This window comes from Camelus dromedarius, chromosome 5 (assembly GCF_036321535.1).
Source record: "Camelus dromedarius isolate mCamDro1 chromosome 5, mCamDro1.pat, whole genome shotgun sequence".
In the NCBI taxonomy this organism is placed as follows: Eukaryota; Metazoa; Chordata; class Mammalia; order Artiodactyla; family Camelidae; genus Camelus; species Camelus dromedarius.
Window position 1 is genome coordinate 41,754,837 of NC_087440.1, and position 22,299 is coordinate 41,777,135.

A 22,299-nucleotide genomic window follows, 5' to 3' on the forward strand; every position below is an offset into this window, starting at 1 on the left:
ATAGTTATGTGGTTAAAGAATGGAAATCAGCGTGGTGAGGAAGTAATAATTTTGTGAAAACCAGAATAGAGAATTTTTACAGAGGAGACCAAGGGGAAAAAAGGAAGTTAGCATACCAAATACATGTGTTATACAAGAATCACAGAGAAAGAAATAGAATGTATTAGTTTGCTGTGTTCATAAAATGGGAATGATTTAGGGAGAAACGTTTCTCTACTGCTCTCCTCTTTTCTCTCTCTCTCTCGTTCTTTAGTAATCATTGCTCCAAAGGAAAATTTATGAATTGCCTTGAGAAAAAGTCCAAGCTCTTTTGTGGCTGCTGTGGTTTGCTTACATGAACTTCATTCCCCACTGTGCTTTTTGTGTAATTTCCCCATTAGAAGAGAATGTCTTTAGCTGGGGAAAAATCCAGAAACCAATATACCAATATTTGAGAGACTAAGTCTAATTATACTAAAGCTTATGTTATAATTTCTGCATTAAAATGTTTAGTGTCTTATGTTTAATTCCCATTAATGTCCCAGAGTTTGTTGTGGGATGTGTTGATGCTGAAGCTCTGACCACAGTCCATCTTCACTCAGCGGGAAGACATACGATGTTTACCTTCACTGCTCTTTTTGGTGTTTCAGCCAAGATGGGTGGCAGAATTCCCTTGTAAAAACCGAACAGCCTATTGGAGAAATAAAAAGATTCTTCATAAGTCAGGGAATTAGGAAACAGGTAGTTCTGCCTTTGTTTATGGACAAAGCAACTAATCTTAAAGTATTCCCAATTATTCAATGCAGCACACCCGCTATGAAGTCTTTTTCTGTTTTAATTCTGAAGTAGAGAGATGATGATTCTACGTTTATTAGCAGTATGCTATTCAGAAGAAAATAAATGATACTGAGACTGAAATCCCTTTGGTAAGTGCTAAACATAGCCATGAGTTATACCTTAAGGATAAAGTCAACCCTCCTTAATCTAAGGAATCTTGAATTTATTTTCTTGGTTGTGTGGTTGGTAGCCTCAAACTGTCTACAGCCTTGCACCTCCTCCCTGTGGTCACCAAATGAGGTTAGGGCTACCCTGAGCCCTTTAGACTGAAACTTCTGAGGCTAACCAGGTGATGAAATCTTCAATTTTAGCTTACTAACACAAGGGAACTAACACACTCTATGGCTATGGAACTAGGGCTCCCAGCCCTGTCCTGAATTTTTAGTTATAATTTTTTTCACTTCCTTGAGGGAGATGGAAGAAGGTCTGGGAGGGTTAATTATCAGGACATATGGTGCTGACAGTAGAAATGTCAATTTCTCTTACTGCTATGCAATCTCACAGGGCATGGGACAGCTATAGTTGCTAATATTGAGGGATTCATGGTCACATATTCAGACATTTTTTAGGAAAAAAAAGAATGAATGTCATATGCTTATGATAAGTTTTATAAGTCACCACTTATTTCTCATTAGATTTTAAGATTCAAAATTTTAAATTCATCTGTCCTGGAATCTTTATAATGTACATGCCATAATCTCTTTTATCCCTGAAACTATTTCAATAGAAGAAAATATTCTGCATTATTTTCTGGGGTAATCAATTTTCCTGATGAACCCATTAGTGGCTACGGATAAAGGCAGGACTCAAGGTGCCCCGATTCTAGGATAGCTATTCAACATCCTAGAGAAGGCTGGAGCTTCTCTGATTGACCTCTCAAACTTCACTCCAGCTCCCTTAAGTTGGGTTCTGCATTTAGCTGTGCTTTTGGAACAAGAAAGTTGAGTTTATTCAGACTAACCCACTGTGCCACCCAGTCCAACATGGTGACCTCTTGTTCTTCCTCGATTCACTGGCTTACACAGCATCAGTGAGGGGAGCAAAAGGCTAGTCAGTTGTTAGCTCCTTGAGGGCCGGGTGTGCATTAGAGTGCTTACCCCAGAGTCGTGCGTGTGTATGTAACTAGGACACAAATATTTGTTAAGCTTATAGATTTCATGAAGAGGAAGAGAGGAATTGGATGTGAGGGTGATCTGGCTGCAACATCTGTCACCCCATTGATCACCAAGGGTTGATTCAGCTGATCTGGCTGGCTAGGCGGGTGTCCCCTTCCTCCTTCACTGCTCCATGTGCGTCCCTCCTGAAGCTATGCGCTCGGTTGAAGAGGATGATTATCCCTGATAGAGGAGGACTGTTCTTCTCGGTCAAGGGTATACAAGTAGCCGCGCTCCCCTGCTAGAACCTCCAAACAAGCTCTCAAGAGAGGAATCAAATGATCCCCTTATGTGGGCTTACTCTGACACGGTTTTCAGCTTAATGGATAGTGCTAGCATTTGTGAATAGGAAGTAAAGTAGACATGATTTGAAGAACTGTGGGAATTCATGAACTCCTCCCACCTCCTTTCCTTTGCTACTACTACTAATTCCTTAAATTCCAACTACTAATGCCTTAAATTCACTTATAAAATTTAAATACTCTTTATCATTGAAATTTTATTGTAAATTAATTATTATACGATTTTCAGCATGAGAGTGACTAAGCATAAGTTTGGACTTCCTAAAAAAAGACAAATGGGACTTTCCTGAATAGAAGTTCCATATTTATAACAAAAGACATTATTTGTTTTGTTCTTTTTGTGCTGATTTTCCCATATCTGTAAGATTATGCCTGGTTATAGAGGGGAAAATGAAGAAGAACATTTAAGTAAGTAAAGCTTTTAGAACAGAGTGTCCCGGTTAATAGAAGCACTTGAAATCCTATGCAAAAGAGAACAGATATAGGACGAACAGTTGCTCAGTCTGGAGAAGAAAGATCTTAGGGTGAAACATGATGAACATGGTGTATTTTTTGAAAAGTGAGCATGTAGGAAAGAGATTGGACTTTTCTGTTTGCTTCCAGATGTGGAAGCAACAAGGGGAAAAAAACATTTTTGGCTCAGCAGGAGCTCAATACAAGGAAGTACATCTAACAGTCAGAACTATCTAAAGATAGAAGTTTCAGGGCTCTCCTAAAAAGTGGTGAGTTCTCCTTGGTATGTGGTCAAGGGGTCCAGATGGCCACTTGTCATGGATGCCAGAGATGGATGAACACAGAAATGGAAGAACCTGATGGCCCTCAAAGTTGGCTTACTCCAACCCTCATATATTGTTATTCTAAGAAAAGGAACAAGAAGACATGGGAAAGCGCTTTTCTGAAGACATAAACTCTGCATTACTTCCAGCTTTTGCCTAAAGTAGAGTACTGTTTCTCTGGAGGAGGACAGAAGTCTTAAAAGCCACACAGAAGGTCTTCATTTGAAAACTGATGAGAGAAAATATTAAAAAGAGGTGTAAGGCAGGAGGGAAGAGAGGCAGCTGGGAGAACCATAAGGATTTAATTCAAAAAGAACTGGGAGGTCCCAAGCCCTCTGCTTCCAGTTGGCGATTCTTCCTTGATGCGCCCTCTTTCTATTCTCTCTCTGTTCTCCTCCTTTCATGTGCGCCCCTCTCCCACCAGCTCCAGCCCTCCAGCCATCCTGAACTCTCTAATGGTGAATGAACAGCTTTAATGGGAAATTCTCAAGGACCATAGGCGGTGTTTGCTGACAAATGGGAAGCTCGAACTACCTCCTTGCATTATTTTTACAGTATAGCCATGCAATAGTGGACATCTATGGAACAGTCAGGCTGGCACCTCTTCTGCTGAGAATCGCTCCACCTAATTTTCTTTAAACCACTGGAACCAACATATTAGTACAATATGGTACTGCTCGTAGGCAGCAGCTGATTGGGCATCTTGCCAAATGGATCCAAATGGTATCCTGTCTCTTTACAACAGTTAGTCTAATCCAAGCTAGACTTTGCAGAGTTTTCCTCCAGGATTTTGGAATTGGAACTGGAAAAGGTCAGTCTTGCTCTGTGCGATTGAAAATCTAAGATATAAAGCTAGAATACGAACAGCAGTCATGTTTTCTGTCACTTGGGGAAAGTCAGTCCTCAGTGATAAGAAATAAAGAAGCCATCGCTCGGGGAAAAACAGGAACAGGAAGGAGAAGAGAAGTCCTGGGACTGTGAATGTGACCTGCTGACAGGATTTTTTAAGCCTAGTTACATCTTGACCCTTCTTGAACATTGACATTTCCCTTTGCTTTTGATTCTTTGAGATACCTAGTAACATTTATAATAAATTTCTTTATTTACTTATATAGGTTTGAGTTGGGTTTGTTAATTACAGTTCAAAGTCCTGGATCCAGAAACTGGCCCCTATAGCCAAAGTGACTGCCGCACTACCTCCGTACCACACTGTTTCCCATGAAGGGCCTTTGGTCAGTTATGAGTGGCACTGGGGCCAATCAGTAGAGTCACACCCAAACTGTGAGCAAGAGAATGTGGGCAAGGCCTCAAGCTGATGACCTGTTTTTCTGACTCGATTAGATAATTACAGGAAGTTGTCCTAATGTCAAGTATGATATACAAATTCTAAAAAACAAAAAAGAATTGTAATGTTTTATGAAGAAGATACTTTTTTTCCTGCAAAAGAACTGATGTTTATACCCACATGCACTGTTCATTCTGCCATTTTGTTAATGCCTTCATGTAGTTTTAGCTTGAAATACAGAGCATATAGCTTACCAGGACAATAAGCAGAAAAATTAAGAGATTTGTGACACCCATATCAATAAGCTTTATTCTGTTCACTTCTCAAGAAGCAGATCGACACATTCAGTCTACTCCCTGGCTGAATGGAAAGCGAGATTCTAATGTCTACTGAAAAGAAAGTAAAGCCACCACTGTGGTTTTAAGTTTTGACCCACATCAAGCCAACTGGAGAACTCTTTGGAAGAGACACAAGAACCACTGCAAGACCTCTCATAAAATTGTAGTATGAACTGGATGGAAGCTCCTCATATTTTGTTTCTCAGACTTGTTACTTCTAAAAGTTGTGAGTGTAGGAAAATGTTAACTTGGATGTGTACAGACTTTCATTGATAGTGTTATAAGTAAAAATAGTAAAATTTGTTGAATGCTTAATATGCACTAGCAACTCTGTTAAGAATAAATATGTGAAAGCATCTGGACATATTTTAATCTCATTCAACTCTCACAACAACCCTTTGAAGTAGGAATGATTACTTTCTTCATTTTGCAGGTGAAGCCTACTGTCACATCACTGCCAACTGGGGACAGAGACTCAAATCAAGCTCCATTGTCCTCACAGTCCCTGTCCTTGACCACTGAGCTATAAAAGTATTGCTGTTTTTCATAAAAACTATTTTTACAAACACTTTTGAAAAGTCAAGTTATTTCTGTTGCAAAAAATGTCCTGTCATTTCTTATTTTAGGAGGAAGCAGAAGCAGCAATTAAAAATCAGGTTTCTATTCCACTGCCATTCAATTCTGTTTTAAAGTAATGTGAAACACTATCTGCATGACAGATAGACCTGGGCTGAGATGAACAAGATCGTTTTCTGTAAAAACTTTTGGATTGTTTATTAAATATTTTCTAGTTGGATCAGAATGAGAAAAAAAAGTAGGCCCTAGGATAAACTTTTTCCCCCCAATAGGGTACTTTTGTCCTTAAGAGACACACTAGGATAATTCTGTCAGTGTGGGAAAAAGACCATGCATAGTTCGGTCATATAGTAAGACACAAAAATATTAATACTAAATACTAAAATAAAACTGTTATTATCCAAAAGGTCAATGGGGAATACTGTTGGCTGTTGAGCCAACACATACCCTCCTTCACCCCTCTCTGTCCAGGTGCAGGTGTTCACCACCCCCTGTACTCAGGGAAGAGTGCCCTTCTCCGGTCCAGAGGGTGAAGCAGAGTTCTTCAAATCAGTCACGGTGGTCACATTCCCTTGGCAATGAGTGGGTTACACATGGACATATGACCCAAACCTTGCCCATGGGACCAGCAAGGAGGGAGGAATGTATGCTACAAGTCTTGGGTGTCTAGCCTAAGGAAAAAAGGCATGTAGGAAGAGAAGTTCCTCTTTCTCGTTAGATGTTGTCCTTGCTGCATGAGATCCCCATGAGATATTACTGCCCACAGCTGGGGATGGCCAGCAAAACATGGAAAGGACCTGGACCTCGATGACATGATTGGGCTGCTGTCAGGTACCAGATGTTGCATTAAGGACCTCACATCCTAACTCCAGATTTCTGGTTACATAAAATTAAAAACAAATCTTAAATTAGGGGTTGGGGATTAACAGACACACATTACTAAATATAAAATAGATAAACAACAAGGATCTACTGTATAGCATAGAGAGCTGTATTCAATTGCTCCTAATAACATATAATGGAAAAGAATCTGAAAAGAAAAAATATATATGTATGTATATGTATAACTGAATCACTTTGTTGTACACCTGAAACTAACATTGTAAATCAACTACATTTCAATAAAAAATTTTAAAAAATAAGTCTTTACTACTTGAGATACTTTCAATGATTTCTTCTGTTCACCTACAGCTTAAAAAGCATTCTGATATAAATATCCTTTAACACCCCCATTTCTGAAAAAGTCTTAAATTATAGTTCTTAAATCATAATCATAGTGATGATAGTTATTAAATGTCAAGCAAAGAATTTACAAGGAGACAGTGAAAACCATTTAAAAAAATGTTTTCAGATGATTTCTTTCAGGAGCCTATCACACATTAAAACCCCACCCATTAGGATGACTGCTTATGAGAGAGCCCCCACACTGCAGATGGAACGTGGAAAGTTCATTGGCAAAAATGAGGACGGGGCTCCAGTCTCTGAAGCCATTAGATCACGATGGCTTGTATACTGATAAGAGTTATTATTCAGGAATATAAGTAGACAGAGAGTACTACAGTATTGGATCACATTTGTTTTTAATTGTATAATCAAAACAGGCTTTGTATTACTAATGTACACTTATAAAACGAAGACCAAAACTGCATTGCACGTGTTCTTCTCAAAGACATAGCTCACACGTAGCTTATTTGAAATACAGATTGATGCGAAACCCCACAAAATAATTTCACCCCTCATTTCCCCCTAACTCCATTCTTAAAGTGTGAAGCTATTTAACATATTGGGTGGCTCCAAGGTCATAGACCAACCAGTAAAAAGACGCTGATTGTACGAAGCAAGGAAATGTGGAATTTCCTTTGAGTTCCAGTTGGTAGTTCATTTACAAACCCTCGAAGAAGCCTTCCTGCTGTCTCTCATTAGTAGGGACCAATTTTAGGTTGCCTTGTTTAAGGCTCAAACTTTAGACCCGCAAAGAGACCAGACAGATCCTTAATGAAACATCTTGTACCTGACATCTTTAGTCCATTTGGATGGCTGTAAAAAAAGTTACCTGCTTTAAGCCAGCTACTAAAATCTAAAGACTTTGTGGTAAATATTGGGTAGACAGGAGAGGGCTTAACATTATCAAAATTTGACTTAGGTAAGAAACCAAAAAGAAGTGGGAAAAAAACCATGTCCTGTCTGCCCTTCTTTTCCCTCTGAGTCACCCCTCCTTGTTGATTTTGCTGTTATTTTTCTAATTTAATATGTAGAAAATGTTTGTTTGGAAATCCTTCGTACCATAGAGTTGGACTGCTCCTACAGCCAGGCTAGGAAATTTCCAAACTTGCTAGGCTGGTCAGCAGGGTTTGGTCCTAAGGAGCAACAACATGGAATCTCTTCTTTGCAGCTCCCATGGAGGGAGGGAAACAGTGTAGCTGCTTCACTATTAACCTTTAGAGGGAGTCACATCCTGTTGTCCACCAGAAAGGTTATCATACAACTCAACTAATAGATTACTGGTAAATAAGTATAAGGAAACTGTGACTAAATTATCTTCCCACCTAAGAGAGGAAAAGATCAATGTACAAATCTAATCTGCTGCCCATAGATGCCAAGGCTCCCCTGGTTGTTGGAGATGAAGGGCTTTGGGGCCCAAACTGCTGAGATTTAGAATCTAGGTCCAGCAACCATCACAAGTGAGTGGCAGAATGGAGGTGCACATCATCCGGGCCTGAAAGGGGCAATTACCAGAAATGATTTCCAAGCTGAAGAGCCATTTTCAAAGCCACCTGCAGCACACTCACATGCAGCATGAGACGGATGTTTTCACCTGGATCACCTCTTTGCCAAAAACCTGGCATTCAGTAAGAGTCCAGAGCAGCAATAATACTCACCGGTGAAGCATGAAATAGGAGCGACAGGGAAAGTGACACCAGATCCCCAGTTGGGGAAATTGGAAAGCATTAACATGTCTGTGTACCTAACAGAGCACAATTACCACATTTTATTTTGCTTCAACAGTCAGGACCTAAATGAACATCACCATTCAGTTCTGTTCTGGGCAATGATCCAAGCTCATCTTTGGTACAGTTGATTTTGAAGCCTTACAGTCAATCATATCGTCACAATTTGTTCTTCTTTCAGGCTTCAGGCATTCTCTTGATTTCTATTTCTTGTTTGGAAGTCTTGAGTCATCTGTTCTGGCATCACGACCAACCCAAATCAGTCATTTTCTCCAAATTATATTGAAATCGGGATCTTGCTAGTTTGTTTTCTTCCTCCTTCTTTCTTTCACATAATTTTCCCTTTAAGGATCCCCTAATACAAAGTTGATTGAAGGCATACAATATCCTCTTTCTTCTGCTCTTGTCAAATCCAGGCTTCTTACCCACAGGCTGTAGCTCTGTAATTAAAACAATGAGGGTGGTACTCAGCCCTGGGTTATGGGTGCACAGCTTCCACTGTTGATGGGTCCGGTAGCCCAGGGCAGAATTCTGGCCTTGGCACTACACCTCGAGGACATAACTCCGACATCATTTACACTGCACAAGCCTCAGGGCTCACAGAATCCAAATGAAAGAGTGGTGTTCCATGGCTCTGTTATTTGAATTATATAGACTCTGCAATCTGAAGTTCTTAAAATTGCATGTATCTTGGGGCCATTTTCATTTAGGCAAAGGAGAGAGGGAGAAGTAGATATCCTTCAGAGGAGAGGGAAAACAGCTTAAAAGAGTACATGACACAGATTCACCTTTTAAAGGCAGCAACTGAACTTCAAGTAAGTGTAATATAAAGAAAGTTTCAGCTAATGTTCTAGTGTAAAACTAACAAAAGTTTTCCCTGCTTCCACTCATATCAGGTCTTCAGGCACCAACAATATAGTTATTATTTTTCATTACAGAGAATTAACTAAGTTGAGTTTCTGCATATGGTCCTTGGATCTATTTGTTACCCAAACCATACCACTTTCATTACGTGCTGTACGGAGGAATTCTTTAAAGTTTTCCTGAACATACGTTTCTAGCTGAACTTTCAGTGTGATTTTATCACAACAATTAAACTTTGTTGATGTGTCTAAAATAGATTACAACTTTGATTTTCTATGATACCAAAAAATTAGTTTTGCTGTCAGTATCATTTAGGAGGTAGGTCCATGGCTCCATTCCCTGGAAAGTTGGCAGGGCACTCAGCGCACTAAACATGTTGCATAGCTCAGCCCAAGGAAGGCATTAGCGTGATATAAGAACCAGAACCCTGATGGAAAACGCCATGGAAAGAAAAAGCAAAAAACGTTATTTGAGAAGCAACCAACGTAAATACTATGGGGAGAATGTGGTGTTAATTGCTCCATTAATATATAAGTGAAGAGACTTATTTAGAACTGACTATGCAAAAGTGTAGTAATTTTCAGTGACAGCATGATTACCTTACTTGTAAAGATGAACACATTTCCATTAGGAAATAAGAATCAAGTAAGGGCAGTCTTTCACTCACATGGATGGTAACTATGAGGAAAGGACTAGAAGGAGAAGGAGAAGAAGAAGAAACCAACTCTATTTCTTGGACTGGGACTGAAAACCAGGGAAAAAAGCACCTGATCGTGGAGTCAAGAAGTCCTCTCCCAGCCAGCTGTCTGCCAGACAAGTCCTAATAAAGAGTTCCTTGCTCCATGCTAGTCATCTCCATCCTCTCACCAGTCCCCTTTTTCTTGCCTCCTCTCTTTCTCTTTTCTGTCCTTCACAGACATGAAGTCATCATTTATTCACTCATTCATTCAGTATATTTTGTTCTGAGCACTAAGCTAAGTATCTTTTTCCAGGGTCGAATGTTGATGGAACAGTCCCATTGTTCCCAAGACAACTGAGAACTTAATTTTCTCCAAGAAGTCTTTTTTGAGCTTTCAGACCGAAATCTTGATATTGCACCTGCTTGCAACATTTGACCAAGATGTTGTCTTCCATGTTACATTATGTGCTTGGCACACAGGAACACTCAGATAATATTATATTGAATATACTGATATTCAAATAAGAAATGCATATACTTATGCATATATATACATCTATACATATACACACATATGTATATAGTCCTTATACACAGACATGACTTAGTATTCATATTACCAGTCTGAACGACTTGCATATTTTTCACTGAATGGAGTATGTATTATTCACATGATTATCATATTTAATCCAGGTTATAAATTGCTTGACAATGGCCACTCCTGTGCTGTATCACCACCGTTTGGCATTCAGCATTAATTTGATTCCACCTGTCAGTAAAGGTAACATAATGTAGTGGGCAAGAGTTGTAGGCTCTGGAGCCACACTCTTTGGGTTGGAATTCTAGCTCAACCATGTGTTAGTTGTTTACTGAGCATGAAAAACTGTTGGCACAAAAGGTGAGCAAATTAATTCCAAAAGATTACTGCCAGAATTTGCCTGATTTTATGGCCTGACCCCAGCGGGGGGCAGAAAGCCTCACAATTCAGAGATGTCCTTCACAAATGGAACCTTACCTAAGTGTGTGACCCAGTGCTTTAGGAATTCACACCCTCTTTTGAAATTCTGCTAGAACCAACTCATACATGCCTAAGACCAAAAATGTTGTGCACTAAGTAGGGTACTCCCAAAGTATAAGTCACATTTGAAAATGTGTTAATTCTTTATGGCCACCAGTTATTCCAGAAGGCGCCACATTAATTTCTTGAGGTGCCCCCTAGTGGTACCAGAGTTAAATGCAACTCAACGATAGTCCCAACCCTATCAAAGAACAAAGCCTTGGACCAGGGCATTTTGTAGGTTACAGATTACTGCCTGATTTAGTAGATGTCCAATTCAACAAATTAGACTCTAAAGGAATAGTATTATAACAATTTGAACTTCTAATGGAATTGAGACAACTGAGAGAAACTTTAGAGACAAAAACAGCAATCACTGTGCTTAATACTTTACAACTATTATCCCATTCAACTTTTACATGAAACGGACCCTATTCTTTCCATTTCATAGACAAGAATACAGAGACTCAATGAAGTTAAGCAACTTTCCTACCAGTCATACAGCTTGTAAGTGGTATCATTGTGATAAGAATGAAAGTTTTCTTGACTCTAAAACGTCCATCCTTGAATGCTGTCCTTGACTCCTGTGTCCCGAGGGAGAGAGTTAAGAGTCAGATCACTGAGAAATGTCATTCCACTTTCTGGCTCTAGTGCTCCTGCTGGGCCTGTGTCTCCAGTGCTGGGACTCCAGGCTCTGTTTGGTTTCTGAGAGAGGCTAAAATGCTGGGCTTTGAAAGGAGGAACAGCCAAGCCAGGGTTTGTAGCCCCTTTTGTCATCCACAGTCCTTTGCACCAGTTTTTTTTTTTTTTTAAGTGCCTGAGTTCTTATTTAACTGATTTAAACACAAAATAAATAAGTAGTCACCAAGATTTTTGGATTTAATAAGTCAAAGTCTATTTGTACTTTATGGATTTCTGGATGTGCACAGTCTTCAAGATCACTTTGAAAAATTGTTTCCTTCATACCACATTATCAATGAGTAATTAAGGGCTAATTATTTTCTTACCTAACTCTTTCAGTCAACGTTCTAGAAAGCTACAAGTGAGATAAACTACACAGAATTCAAGACATTTGAGAAACAATTTAGAGGTCAACCATAGGGCTTAGTTTCTGGACCTTGTCTATCTCTTCCTGGTGGTTTCATCAGTCATGTGACTTTAAGATCATCCTTATGCTATTGACTGTCATACATCTCCAGTTCATTCAGTTACCTACTCAACACCTCCACTTGTGTATCTAATAGGCATCTCATAATTAGCACGTTCAAAAGGAACTCCTGATTCCTCCTCCACAGACTTGCTCCACCCACAATATTCTCCACATCAGCTAACGGTAACGCCATCTTTCCAGTCATGCAGGTCAGAAACTTTGAAAGCAAACTTGAGTCCTCTCTTTCTCGTATTTATCTCTATTACCCTGGTCAAAGCTCCAATCATATCTCACTTGAAACACTGTGTTAGCCTCCCAACTAGTTTCCCACATTCTACTCTCAAAGCAGTGACAGACTAGTCTTACTAAGACCATGTCACTCCTTTGCTCTCAACCTGCCAATGTCTTCTCATCTCCCTCAGAGCAAACCCAAAATCTTTTCCAAGGTCGCAGGCAATGTGCTGCCACCGCACTGTATCATACCTTCCAGCTCATCTCCTACTATGCCTTCACTGGTTCATGCCCCTCCAGCCCCACTGATCTTCTTATTGCACACTCCCACCCCAGGGTCTCCACATTTGCAGCATCTCATCTGGAATCCTCTCCCCCACATATCCCCATGTCTCACTACTCACCTCCTTAAGCTGCACAGATGTTACCTTCTCAGTGAGGCTTGACCTCACCTCTCTTTTATTTAAAAATGCAACACCCTCACCTGGTACTACCTATCCTTTCTGCCTCCTCTGTTCTTCCTTATGGAACTTTTCCCCCTCAAACATGTTTTATAGTTCACCTGCTTGCTTTATTTATTGCCTGTTCCCCCCACTAGGATGCCAGCTTCGTAAGGACAGGGTAGAGTTTTTGTCTATTTTATTTACTGATGTATCCCCTGGGCTAAATACAGGAACTGACACAGAACAGGTGCTGGGTAAATACTTGTTGAACGGAAGAATACATGCACTATATTCCCACTGACCCAGTGTGATGGTGATGTGAGCAGAAAATTATACCTGGTACCTTGAACTGTTTCACTTTCCTACCAAATGTCAATTCTTCCTGTTTTCTTTGGCATAACCTAGACTTTGCCCAAATGGCTATCGGTGAGGAAAGTCTGGGGCATTTGATCTGGTGAACATGAGTTGAATTCAAGAAATTGTAACTGAGGAAGCCTAAACGTCATGTGGAGTTATTATCCCCCAGTAAGCTATGGTAGTAAACGACGTTTTTACCCACCCATCCCACCCCAACCCTCCTTCATGCTGGAAACCTCTTGGTTTTCTCTTTGCTTTATTTAAGAAGGAACACTGAGATATGCAAAAAACAGATTATTATCTTACCCGCATCTTTTCAGGAGAGATTAGTATTTCATTCCACCTCTATCAAGACTAGCAGAAATCTTGGTTGGCATAAAGCACGTTTCCACTGTTTAAATATGAAAACAAAATTTAAGTGAGGGTACTTTTCTTTCATTCCCTACCAGTTGTGCACTTTGCAGAAACAGGCACAGCAGGAAGTGGCCCTTGGTGTAAAGCAAGCAGGACCACACCTATGGCTGTTTGAGTTGAAGAATGTAGGAAAATGCTTTCCTTATGCTTTATGGAATGAACCAACGAAGAAGCCAGACTTCTCCGGGGTTCTGCAGGGGGCTGGTTTTTAGAGACACAACACCGCATGGGGAGTGTGGCTACAGATTTAGCTTCTAAATGGATTACTTATTTGAAGAAAAAAGACCTGTGTGTTGCCCACTAATAGTGATCCTTACACTTCCCACCAAAACCACTAAGCCTCTGGCGCTTTTCTGTCCCAAGGAGTTCCATATCTTTTGAATACAGTCTGTATTTTTTGTTTCCATTTGGTTACCATTTTCAAGACCATTCACTTATTTATCAGCAAGTATTTCTCGAGAACCTACTATATACCTAGTACTAATTACCAACAGTACATCTAATTTGGTCACTAAAAGAGCAAACATGCTATAGTTTTGTCAGTTATCAAGTCCATAAGCCAGAGAGATCCATCCAGATTAACATTCTATTAATCTGTGTAGTTTGTCCATGAAGCAGGAAAGGCACAAGTATATTTTTCTCCCATGTTTCAAGGAACACTGAGTAATGGAAAAATTGTATTTACTTATTATCTCAGGCAAAAAATTAAGTGGTTGAAGATGAACCTGGATTCCATATATAGAGTTCGACTTTTTCTCTCAAGTAAATTCATCTCTTCATTCATTCAACAAATAACTAATATTCCAGTCGTGGCTCTCCAGGCTAGAGATAAGGCAGGGAACAGGCAGTGACACAATCTCAGACTCACAGAGCCTGCGTCCTATTGGGGGAGCCAGACAACGAACAGGCAACAAACAAATGAATCAAATGATGCCAGATCAACATCACTAATCATTAGAGACATGCAAATCAAGGCCACAGTGAGATATCACTTCACACCCATTAGGATGGCTATTATCAAAAAAGCCTGAAAATAACAAGTGTTAAAGAAGATGTGGAGCAACTGGGACCTTCGTGCATTGCTGATGGGAATGTAAAACGGTGTAGCTGCTGCGGAAAACAATATGACGGTTCTTCAAAAAACTAAATGTAGATTTACCATATAATTCAGCAATTCTACTCCTGAATATATAACCAAAGGAACTGTGAGCAGAGACTCAAACAGATATTTGTATACCAACGTTCACAGCAGTATTATTTACAATGGCCCGTCAACAGATGAATGGATGAACAAAACGTAGTATATACATACAATGGAATATAATTCAACCTTAAAAAGGAAGGAAATTATGACACATAAGACAACATAGATGAATCCTTTGTTGCTGTTGTTGGGGGGAGATAATTAGATTTTTTTAAACGGAGGTATTGGGGATTGAACCCAGGACCTTATGCATGCTAAGCATGAACTCTACCCCTGAGCTACACCATCCCCCACCATGAATCTTCAAGACATTATTATGCTAAATGAAGTAAGCCAGACACAAAAGAACAAATATTGCTATGATTCCATTTATATGCGATACTTAGAGTAGTCAAATTCATAGAGAGAGAAAGTAGACAGAAAGTAGCTGCCAGGGGCTGGGGGAAGCAGGGAATGGGGAGTTAGTGTTTAATGGGTACAGCATTTCAGTTCTGCAAGATGAAAAGAGTTCTGGAGATGGATGGTGGTGATGATTGCATAACAATGTGAATGTACTTAATGTTGCTGAACTGTACCCTTAAACATAGTTAAAATGGTAAACTTTATATTATGGATATTTGGGTGTGTGGGTGGGCATCATTCAATCCGTTGAAGGCCTCTATAAGTATTTTACTATATTGAGAAAATATTATAATTCTTTATAATAAATAAATAAATAAGTAAATAATAAGTAATAAATAAATCTATCTATCCACCCACCCATCCACCCATCCTATGGATTCTATTTCTCTGGAGAACCCTGACTAACACACTAGGCAATAAAAAATACATTTAATTCCAGTCCTCTCTCAAGGAACTGAAAAATACTTGAATGTGGTTACTGAGCACCCTGATGCCTCTCTTTCATAAGTAAAACACCTCAGCTATTCATATAACAGGACCTCAGACTTCTCATCGGTCCACTTCAGATTCCCTGGACCAAAATCCACATTTAGTGTAGGATGATCTGGGCACAGGAGAGCAAGACCACTACCTCCTTGTTCTAAATGTTATATTTATACTCATGTGGCCAAAGACCAGTTGAGCTTTGTTTCATCCATGCCATTCTGCCGTGTATATGTGAAGCACACACACATATATACAACCTGCTGCCGTGAACTTACCAGTCTTCTTCCTTAAGGCCGTGACAGAAGGAAAGGGGGTGAGTAAGGATAAATACATTCCGAGTACATTAAAGGAGAGGTAAATAAGATTTAACAAGGGTTGCTTGACATACATAATCTTATTTTACATTTATAGATGAAGAAAAAAAAAAAAACTCTTGGAGCCTAAGTATATGGACATCCTCACAGTTAGAAAGTCATTAAGATGAGATTGAGGCCCAGGCCCCTCTGATCCTGAAGCCCCTGGTCTCTCCATTGCCCTGCAATGGACAGCATGCATACTGTGGGCGCTTAAAATAACTTCTAGAGTAGTAAAAGGTGATGGTATGAAAATATGAGAGAAACACAGTGCCCAAAAGGTGAAAAAAGGAAGACAATTATAATGCAAGGGAAAATTAAATGTAATAGCAAAGGTTATTACTAATTCATCTCCTAGGTTCTTTGTATACCTTCCTACAGAATTCAAGAATTTTTACAGAATAATTCTTACCACCAACAGCAGAATGTATGGCAAAGGAGACATAATTATATGTTTTTCAGGTGAGCTAAGGGGTGAGGAAATGGAATTTAAGAAATATACTCTCAATAATCCTGACTGTTATCTTTAAAATCGGTATTTATGATGAGAACTGTAAGTACTGGGGAAACAACGGTGTAGGAAAATAAACACTTTAAATTAAAATAATAGAAACTCCTATCGACAATTCTAAAATAAAGAAGAAAAGGGAAATAAAATAGAGAATGCCATTTAGTCTTGATCCTGGAACACCACAGTCCAAAACACACACCATTTATATTAAATATTGACTAATGGGGACAAATCTGCTATTTGACTGCATCTTGGAAATATCTGACATTGAACAGTTTTCATCTAGCCACAGGCATGGAAGTTCCCTATTTGCTGAAGGAAGCAACAGTGTGATACCTGAGAAGAATTCACAGCACCCATCAGGAAAAATCAACGCTGTATTCAGAAAGTAGGCATCTTGCACATAGAACAATACATGAATCACATGTGTGCACACACACACAGGCCACACTCACATATGTGGTGGTCTTTTCTCTCTGCCTCTGTCAGTGCCCTGTGGTGATCCCTAGGCATCCACTCCCACGTAGCTTGGTAACACACCTAACACATGCTACAGAGCAACCAGCCGGTGTTCCTGGTGATGGCCTCAGAGCTGTCCCTCTCCCCCTGGAGACCAAGAGGATTCTGTGGAAAGGCCTGGCATCTCTACTGGGACAGCAAATGAGAGCCTGGGACTCAGGGCTGAAAGTGGATTTCCTGCACCGCTGAGCTGACAGCTTCCAACCGTCCAGCCAGATGTTTCTCTATATGGTCCTGGCAGCCGTGGCCTGGGATGGAGCCAGAATTTGGCCTGATTTCTATACTGAAAAGCTTGATGGAATGCTGGGGTGGTGCCATCCCATAATGAAAGAGGTGGTCCTTCAGACTGGCACACCATTCCCATTTGCTTTGGGAGTCCCTCCAAAAGGAAGAGGTGCTTGAGTAAAAGTGGGTGTGTGCACCGAACCCATGCCAGGGCCTGGGCGGAGAAGGGGAGGGTGGGGGCTGAGGGAAGGTGGATGGAGAAGAAAAGTTCTGAGTGATTGGAAGCCGGTGCCAGATGGAGCTGGAAGACGGCGCTTTGCCGCCTCCCTCTGCACATGTGTGGCCACAGGGGATTGCCTGGCTATGCACGCTGCCTCACATCTGTCAGCTAAATCAAAGATGCATAATTGAAGATGCAAAGCGAGAAGCATTACGTGGTTCACAAGGCTCCCCAGAGGATTTTGGATCTGTAATCCAGTGAGGAGATTTTAATGAGACGTGAGCCTAGTGCTCTCATCTGCGAGAGACGATCTCACTCCAGCTGTGTTCAAGGATGTGGAAAACTTCTCTTGCAAAATACAGGCAGACTTTCTTGATTGGTCACTGCCTGCCCATTTCTCCTGGAACCTTTCAGCCTTCCTGCCAAAAAAAATGCTTCTTTTGAAGGTTGGGCGATTTCTGAGCATGAAGAAGAGATGCTATGACTGAGGCTTTAGGACAAATGTGTCAGGGAAAGATGTGCTAGATAAAACCATGGACCTGGTATAATTTCTTAGAACCAAATTTAAACATTTCCAAATGTTCAATCCTAAAAGTAATTCAAGGTTTGAATTTTTATTCCAACAATACATAAACATGGAAAGTGTGAAGTGAAAGTGTAAATAGGATCCCTTGTTCACCCACAGTCCTAGATTGGTGCTTCCCAGATGTTCTGAGGTAAAGGAATAAATTTTCCTTATCTCCAATCCTCATGGACCAATACTTTTATAGAATACAATAAAAATGAAATAGTAGAACAATTATCAAAAAAGCACCCAAAGGCATACAAAATACAAGCCCATCAAAAAAAAAAAGTTTAGGTTACACAGATTACACACTTGGATGTAGTGAAAATATCCAATTGTTGTCACACTTCTAAACACTCTCAATTTCTAAACATATTGTGGACCACACGTTGACTACTCATTTTTCACTGGAGATTTATAAAAAATGTTTATACATATCAAACACAGGTACATACAGATACATCTTTTTAAACATAAGAGGAATCACAATATATGTATTGGTCTACACCTTGCCTTTTGTACTTAATATATTTTTACATCTTTCGTATTAGTTCTTAAAAATCTACCTTATTCTTTTATTGTGGCTGCCAGGCATTCAATACTATGAATATACTATAATTATTTTTAGCTAGCCTCAATATTTATGGACATGCAGATGGTGTCTAGATTTTGCTTGTAGTCAAAATTTGATGGAATAAACTTCAGAAATGCACTAATATTAATTCTATATGCCTTTTGATGCCAAAGGCACCACTACCACTTCTGAGAACTTAGACTCTGTGAGCAAAAGCAAAATTTTTTGCAGTGCAGAAGTTCTCTTCCTCCAAGCCAGTTTGTTGATCCCTTTAAAAGTCACACTGGTGGTGAAATGATTGGAATAAGCATTTGTCACCACACATGGCATAAGGCAGTCCTCCTGAAGGCAGCTGAATAATGGACAGGCCTTGCCTTTTCCATTTAGTAGCAGAAAAGTGAATGTGCAACAGTAAATGCAGGCTGCCTCAGGGGTCCCCATACACCACCACCACTCTGCCTACGCTGAGCTCTTATTTCGGTGGCTCAGACTTCACCAGAGAGCCTGTATGAAAGGGAGGTCTGCCTGGTGACTAACCTCAGCCCAGTTCTTCTCTTGCAGTATTTTCACTGAATTTGGGGCTCTACATGATTACCTGAGTGATTTTTCACATTACTGCTAGGGCATCAAGTGGCCCATTGTGGGAGCAGTCAGCTTTGTGTGTGTAAACCATACTCCCGGGCAGGCAGGTCTAGTCAAGATGAACCTGAGCATTTGGCTCTGGCAGTCTTGCTCCAGGCCCAGGGCATGACCCAGGGAGGGGCACCGTGTCTCTGATGTTTATATTTCGGATGTCTCCAACACAGCCAATTATGTCAGGTCCCCGGGCACGTATGGAGAGACTGGAAAGGATTTTGTGTTGAAGGCAAAACTGCTCAAGCAGAAAGACGAGTTTTCCTTTCTACTGGGTAGCCAGGTCAAAAGGAAATGGAGGGTCTAGGTTTGTGTCACTAAGTTCATCATCTTGGGTTTGGTTAACCCAGATGAGGAAATCCAGTAATACTTCCCTCTGCATTTCCAGTTGAGAAGAGAAAAAATCTTTGATACCCCCAAAAGCTCACAAGGACCTGAAGTTCTCTTGCATGAGAACTAGACACATACTGAGAGGCAGTGAGGGGACCTAATTCTTTGGTCTTGCTAAAACTTCAAGTGATCCTGAAGAGAACAGCCCTGCGTGGAGCATCCAGGCTTATAGCCAAGTTTAAGTTACATGGAGAAAGGAGTTTCACCAAAGGCTGATTCAGCTTCACTTCTGCAGCACGTGTTATCCATGTCAAAGGAGGCTGGGGGTGTTAGCCCAGAGATGAGGGGCCATTTTCATGGTTAATCTGCTCAGTCTGGGCTCTGAGATGGCACCCTGAATTCCCAGGCATCACCTGCACAGGGAGAGGACGCTGGGGTTGGCATCTCATCCGTGACCTGCCAGCCCCTAATGTGCAGCTTCTGTAGGATTTTTTTAAAACCCTGCAAAGAGCCCTTTGAGCAGAAACCTGCCCCAGCAGGCCTGCCTTATACCTTACACATCCCTTCAGAAATGTTTTCTTTTTCTTCTGAATATGCTCTTTTGAGTGAGCACCCTTCCGACTCTTAGCCTATTTTGTATGAGAGTGAGGCTGCCATCCAAATCCAGGGAAAGTACTTTAAAATGTGTATCTAGTTTCCTTCTCAGAAAGCCAGGAGACCCTTTCTCTGTAAACATCATCTCCATTTCAAAATCTTAGACGGACATTCTTTTGTGTTAACATGGAAATGCTTATTCTTGTCTTCGAACTCCCTGATTCTCCAAACTCTTCGCGGATAGGCGCTAAATGTTTTGCGCTGCTGACATAATCCCTTGGCTACGAGTGAGCCCTCATAGCCCTCATGTTCTCTCATTGCTGTCTGGCCTAAGATGACCTCGTTTATGTCTTACAGAGGAGAAAACCATGTCCCAAAGGGAGAAAGGCCAGGATCAGAGAATAACTCAGCTAATAAGAGCAGAAAAAGATCACCCACCTTCCCCTCCCAGCATATAGCTCTCATCTCCAGATGATAATGACTAAAGCAGTTACAAAAGTAAACTGCTAAGTCCCTGGGCAATTTTTTCCTTACGTCATCTCAGTAAAGGATTCAGTGGACATCTTCCTGTGCATCTGTTCAGCCTGGACGAGTCAGGAGAGAACCTGGTTGTTGTTCACTGGCAGCTTGTTGAGGACTCGTGCTCCTGGGATGTACCCAGGAGATGTGGACGCTAATTCTAGGAGCTGCAAGCGCTGATGATGGACCCTTCGCAATGCTCTATGTTCTGCATCATCACAAGCCATGGAAAAAGTTGGCCCAAGTCACATTTTACAAGACTAAATAATTACTGTGACATTATTACCATGTTGGTTTATCAAGCTAGGGGAAAAAGAAAGAAACCTTGTAGATGATAATATCTGGAGAAGAGACTTCACAATTTTTTTCTTGCTTTGTCTTAGGAAGGCAAGGAGAAACTTGGAACATACCAACCAAAGCCTCTCAAATTTGGTGGGAGTGAAAAATTAAAATTAAACACAAAATTAAGCACATTCCCTGCCTGTCCCAGGGAAGGAACTGTCAGCTCCACACTGGCACACCTGCAGTTTGTCTAAGTACCCAAGACTTTTATGTGCTAAAAGGAATGGTTTAGCCGGAGATGTGTGAGAGCAAAAAGCTACCTCATTTATTTCTGAAAATGTTTTCACCTCCCGTCTAACTCCCTCAACTCATTTCCATACCTACTAACAACACAGAATGCCAGGGTGCATGTTTAGGAGAAGATCCTTCAGGAGAACACTTGGCTCCTTCCCAAAGAGAGAGGGAAAGAGGAAAGATGATCACAGGAGAAGAGAAAGGAAGGGGGTGGGGGTAGGGAGGGAAGGCAGGGAAAGAAGAGAAAGGAAAGAAAGGAAAAGAAAAAAAAAGGGTATCAAATGGTTTCTGCCTCATTATTTTTCATTCTTGCCAAAGTTGCTGGCAGATTCTTAGAGACTGCAGAGCCTGTTCCCTGAAAACCAACTGGACGTCTAGACCAGGCTTAAACACATCTCTTTAATTACAGCCACAGAGATGTTCCTCTTCCCTTTCATCTTGGGCCTCTCTGGGGCTCAGTTCTGGCCCTTGCCATTATCTCCTGAAAGGTTATACGTGCCGTGTCACCATTCAGTTTGTGCATCCAAACAGAAGCCTCGAAGCATTTTCCTCTTGCTTAGGTTGGCACGGCCAGCCCGCGGGGTGTGACTTTTCTACTCTCCCGCGTTCTTTTTTTGTTCTCCTCTTGAGCACATATCACATTAGTGTCCTGCCCTGTGCCAGACATGTCTCCACGACATGGAGCATTCGCTCCAGACAGCTGCCCTGAAGGAGCAGCAATTATGTGCCTCCCTCTCAAAAGATGCAAACCAAAAAAAATTTGCTATTCTCTTTATAGAGTTGGCTCATTTGAAAGCTGACCCAATCAAGTTGTAGAGTCTGCTAACGAGCATTGTAAAATGATTTGCAACAGTTACTGAAAGTCAGTTAATCTGCACTAATTTTCATGGAGGATCACAAACTGTATTTTGTGAATAAAGTAACAAACCAATAATCTTAACTGACTTCTCAGAGGTCACACAGCAAGCTGGAAAAGAACCAGCTTAAGAGCTCAGTTTGTGAATCACTGTTCTGGGCTACTGACATTAGGATATATTTGCATAGAAGCAACTTAAGAATTAAAATGAGATCGATCTATAGGAATGAAAAATGATACATGAAAATGCAGACTATTATGGCATTTAGTAGTTTGATCAGATTATCAAATCAACCTCAAAGATATGCAAATTGATGCATAATAGATCCGGATACAAGGATA

The 22,299-nt window shown here is 40.6% G+C and overlaps 1 protein-coding gene across 1 annotated transcript in view; it reads right to left on the reverse strand.

Moving 5' to 3' along the window:
- Nucleotides 1-22,299, reverse strand: part of SLC25A21 (solute carrier family 25 member 21) — a 411,303-nt gene that overhangs the window by 51,701 nt on the left and 337,303 nt on the right. Inside the window, exon 4 of the mRNA XM_031453618.2 lies at nucleotides 604-670. Coding sequence (XP_031309478.2) covers nucleotides 604-670 — 67 coding nt within the window. The remainder of the gene's footprint in view (nucleotides 1-603; nucleotides 671-22,299) is intronic.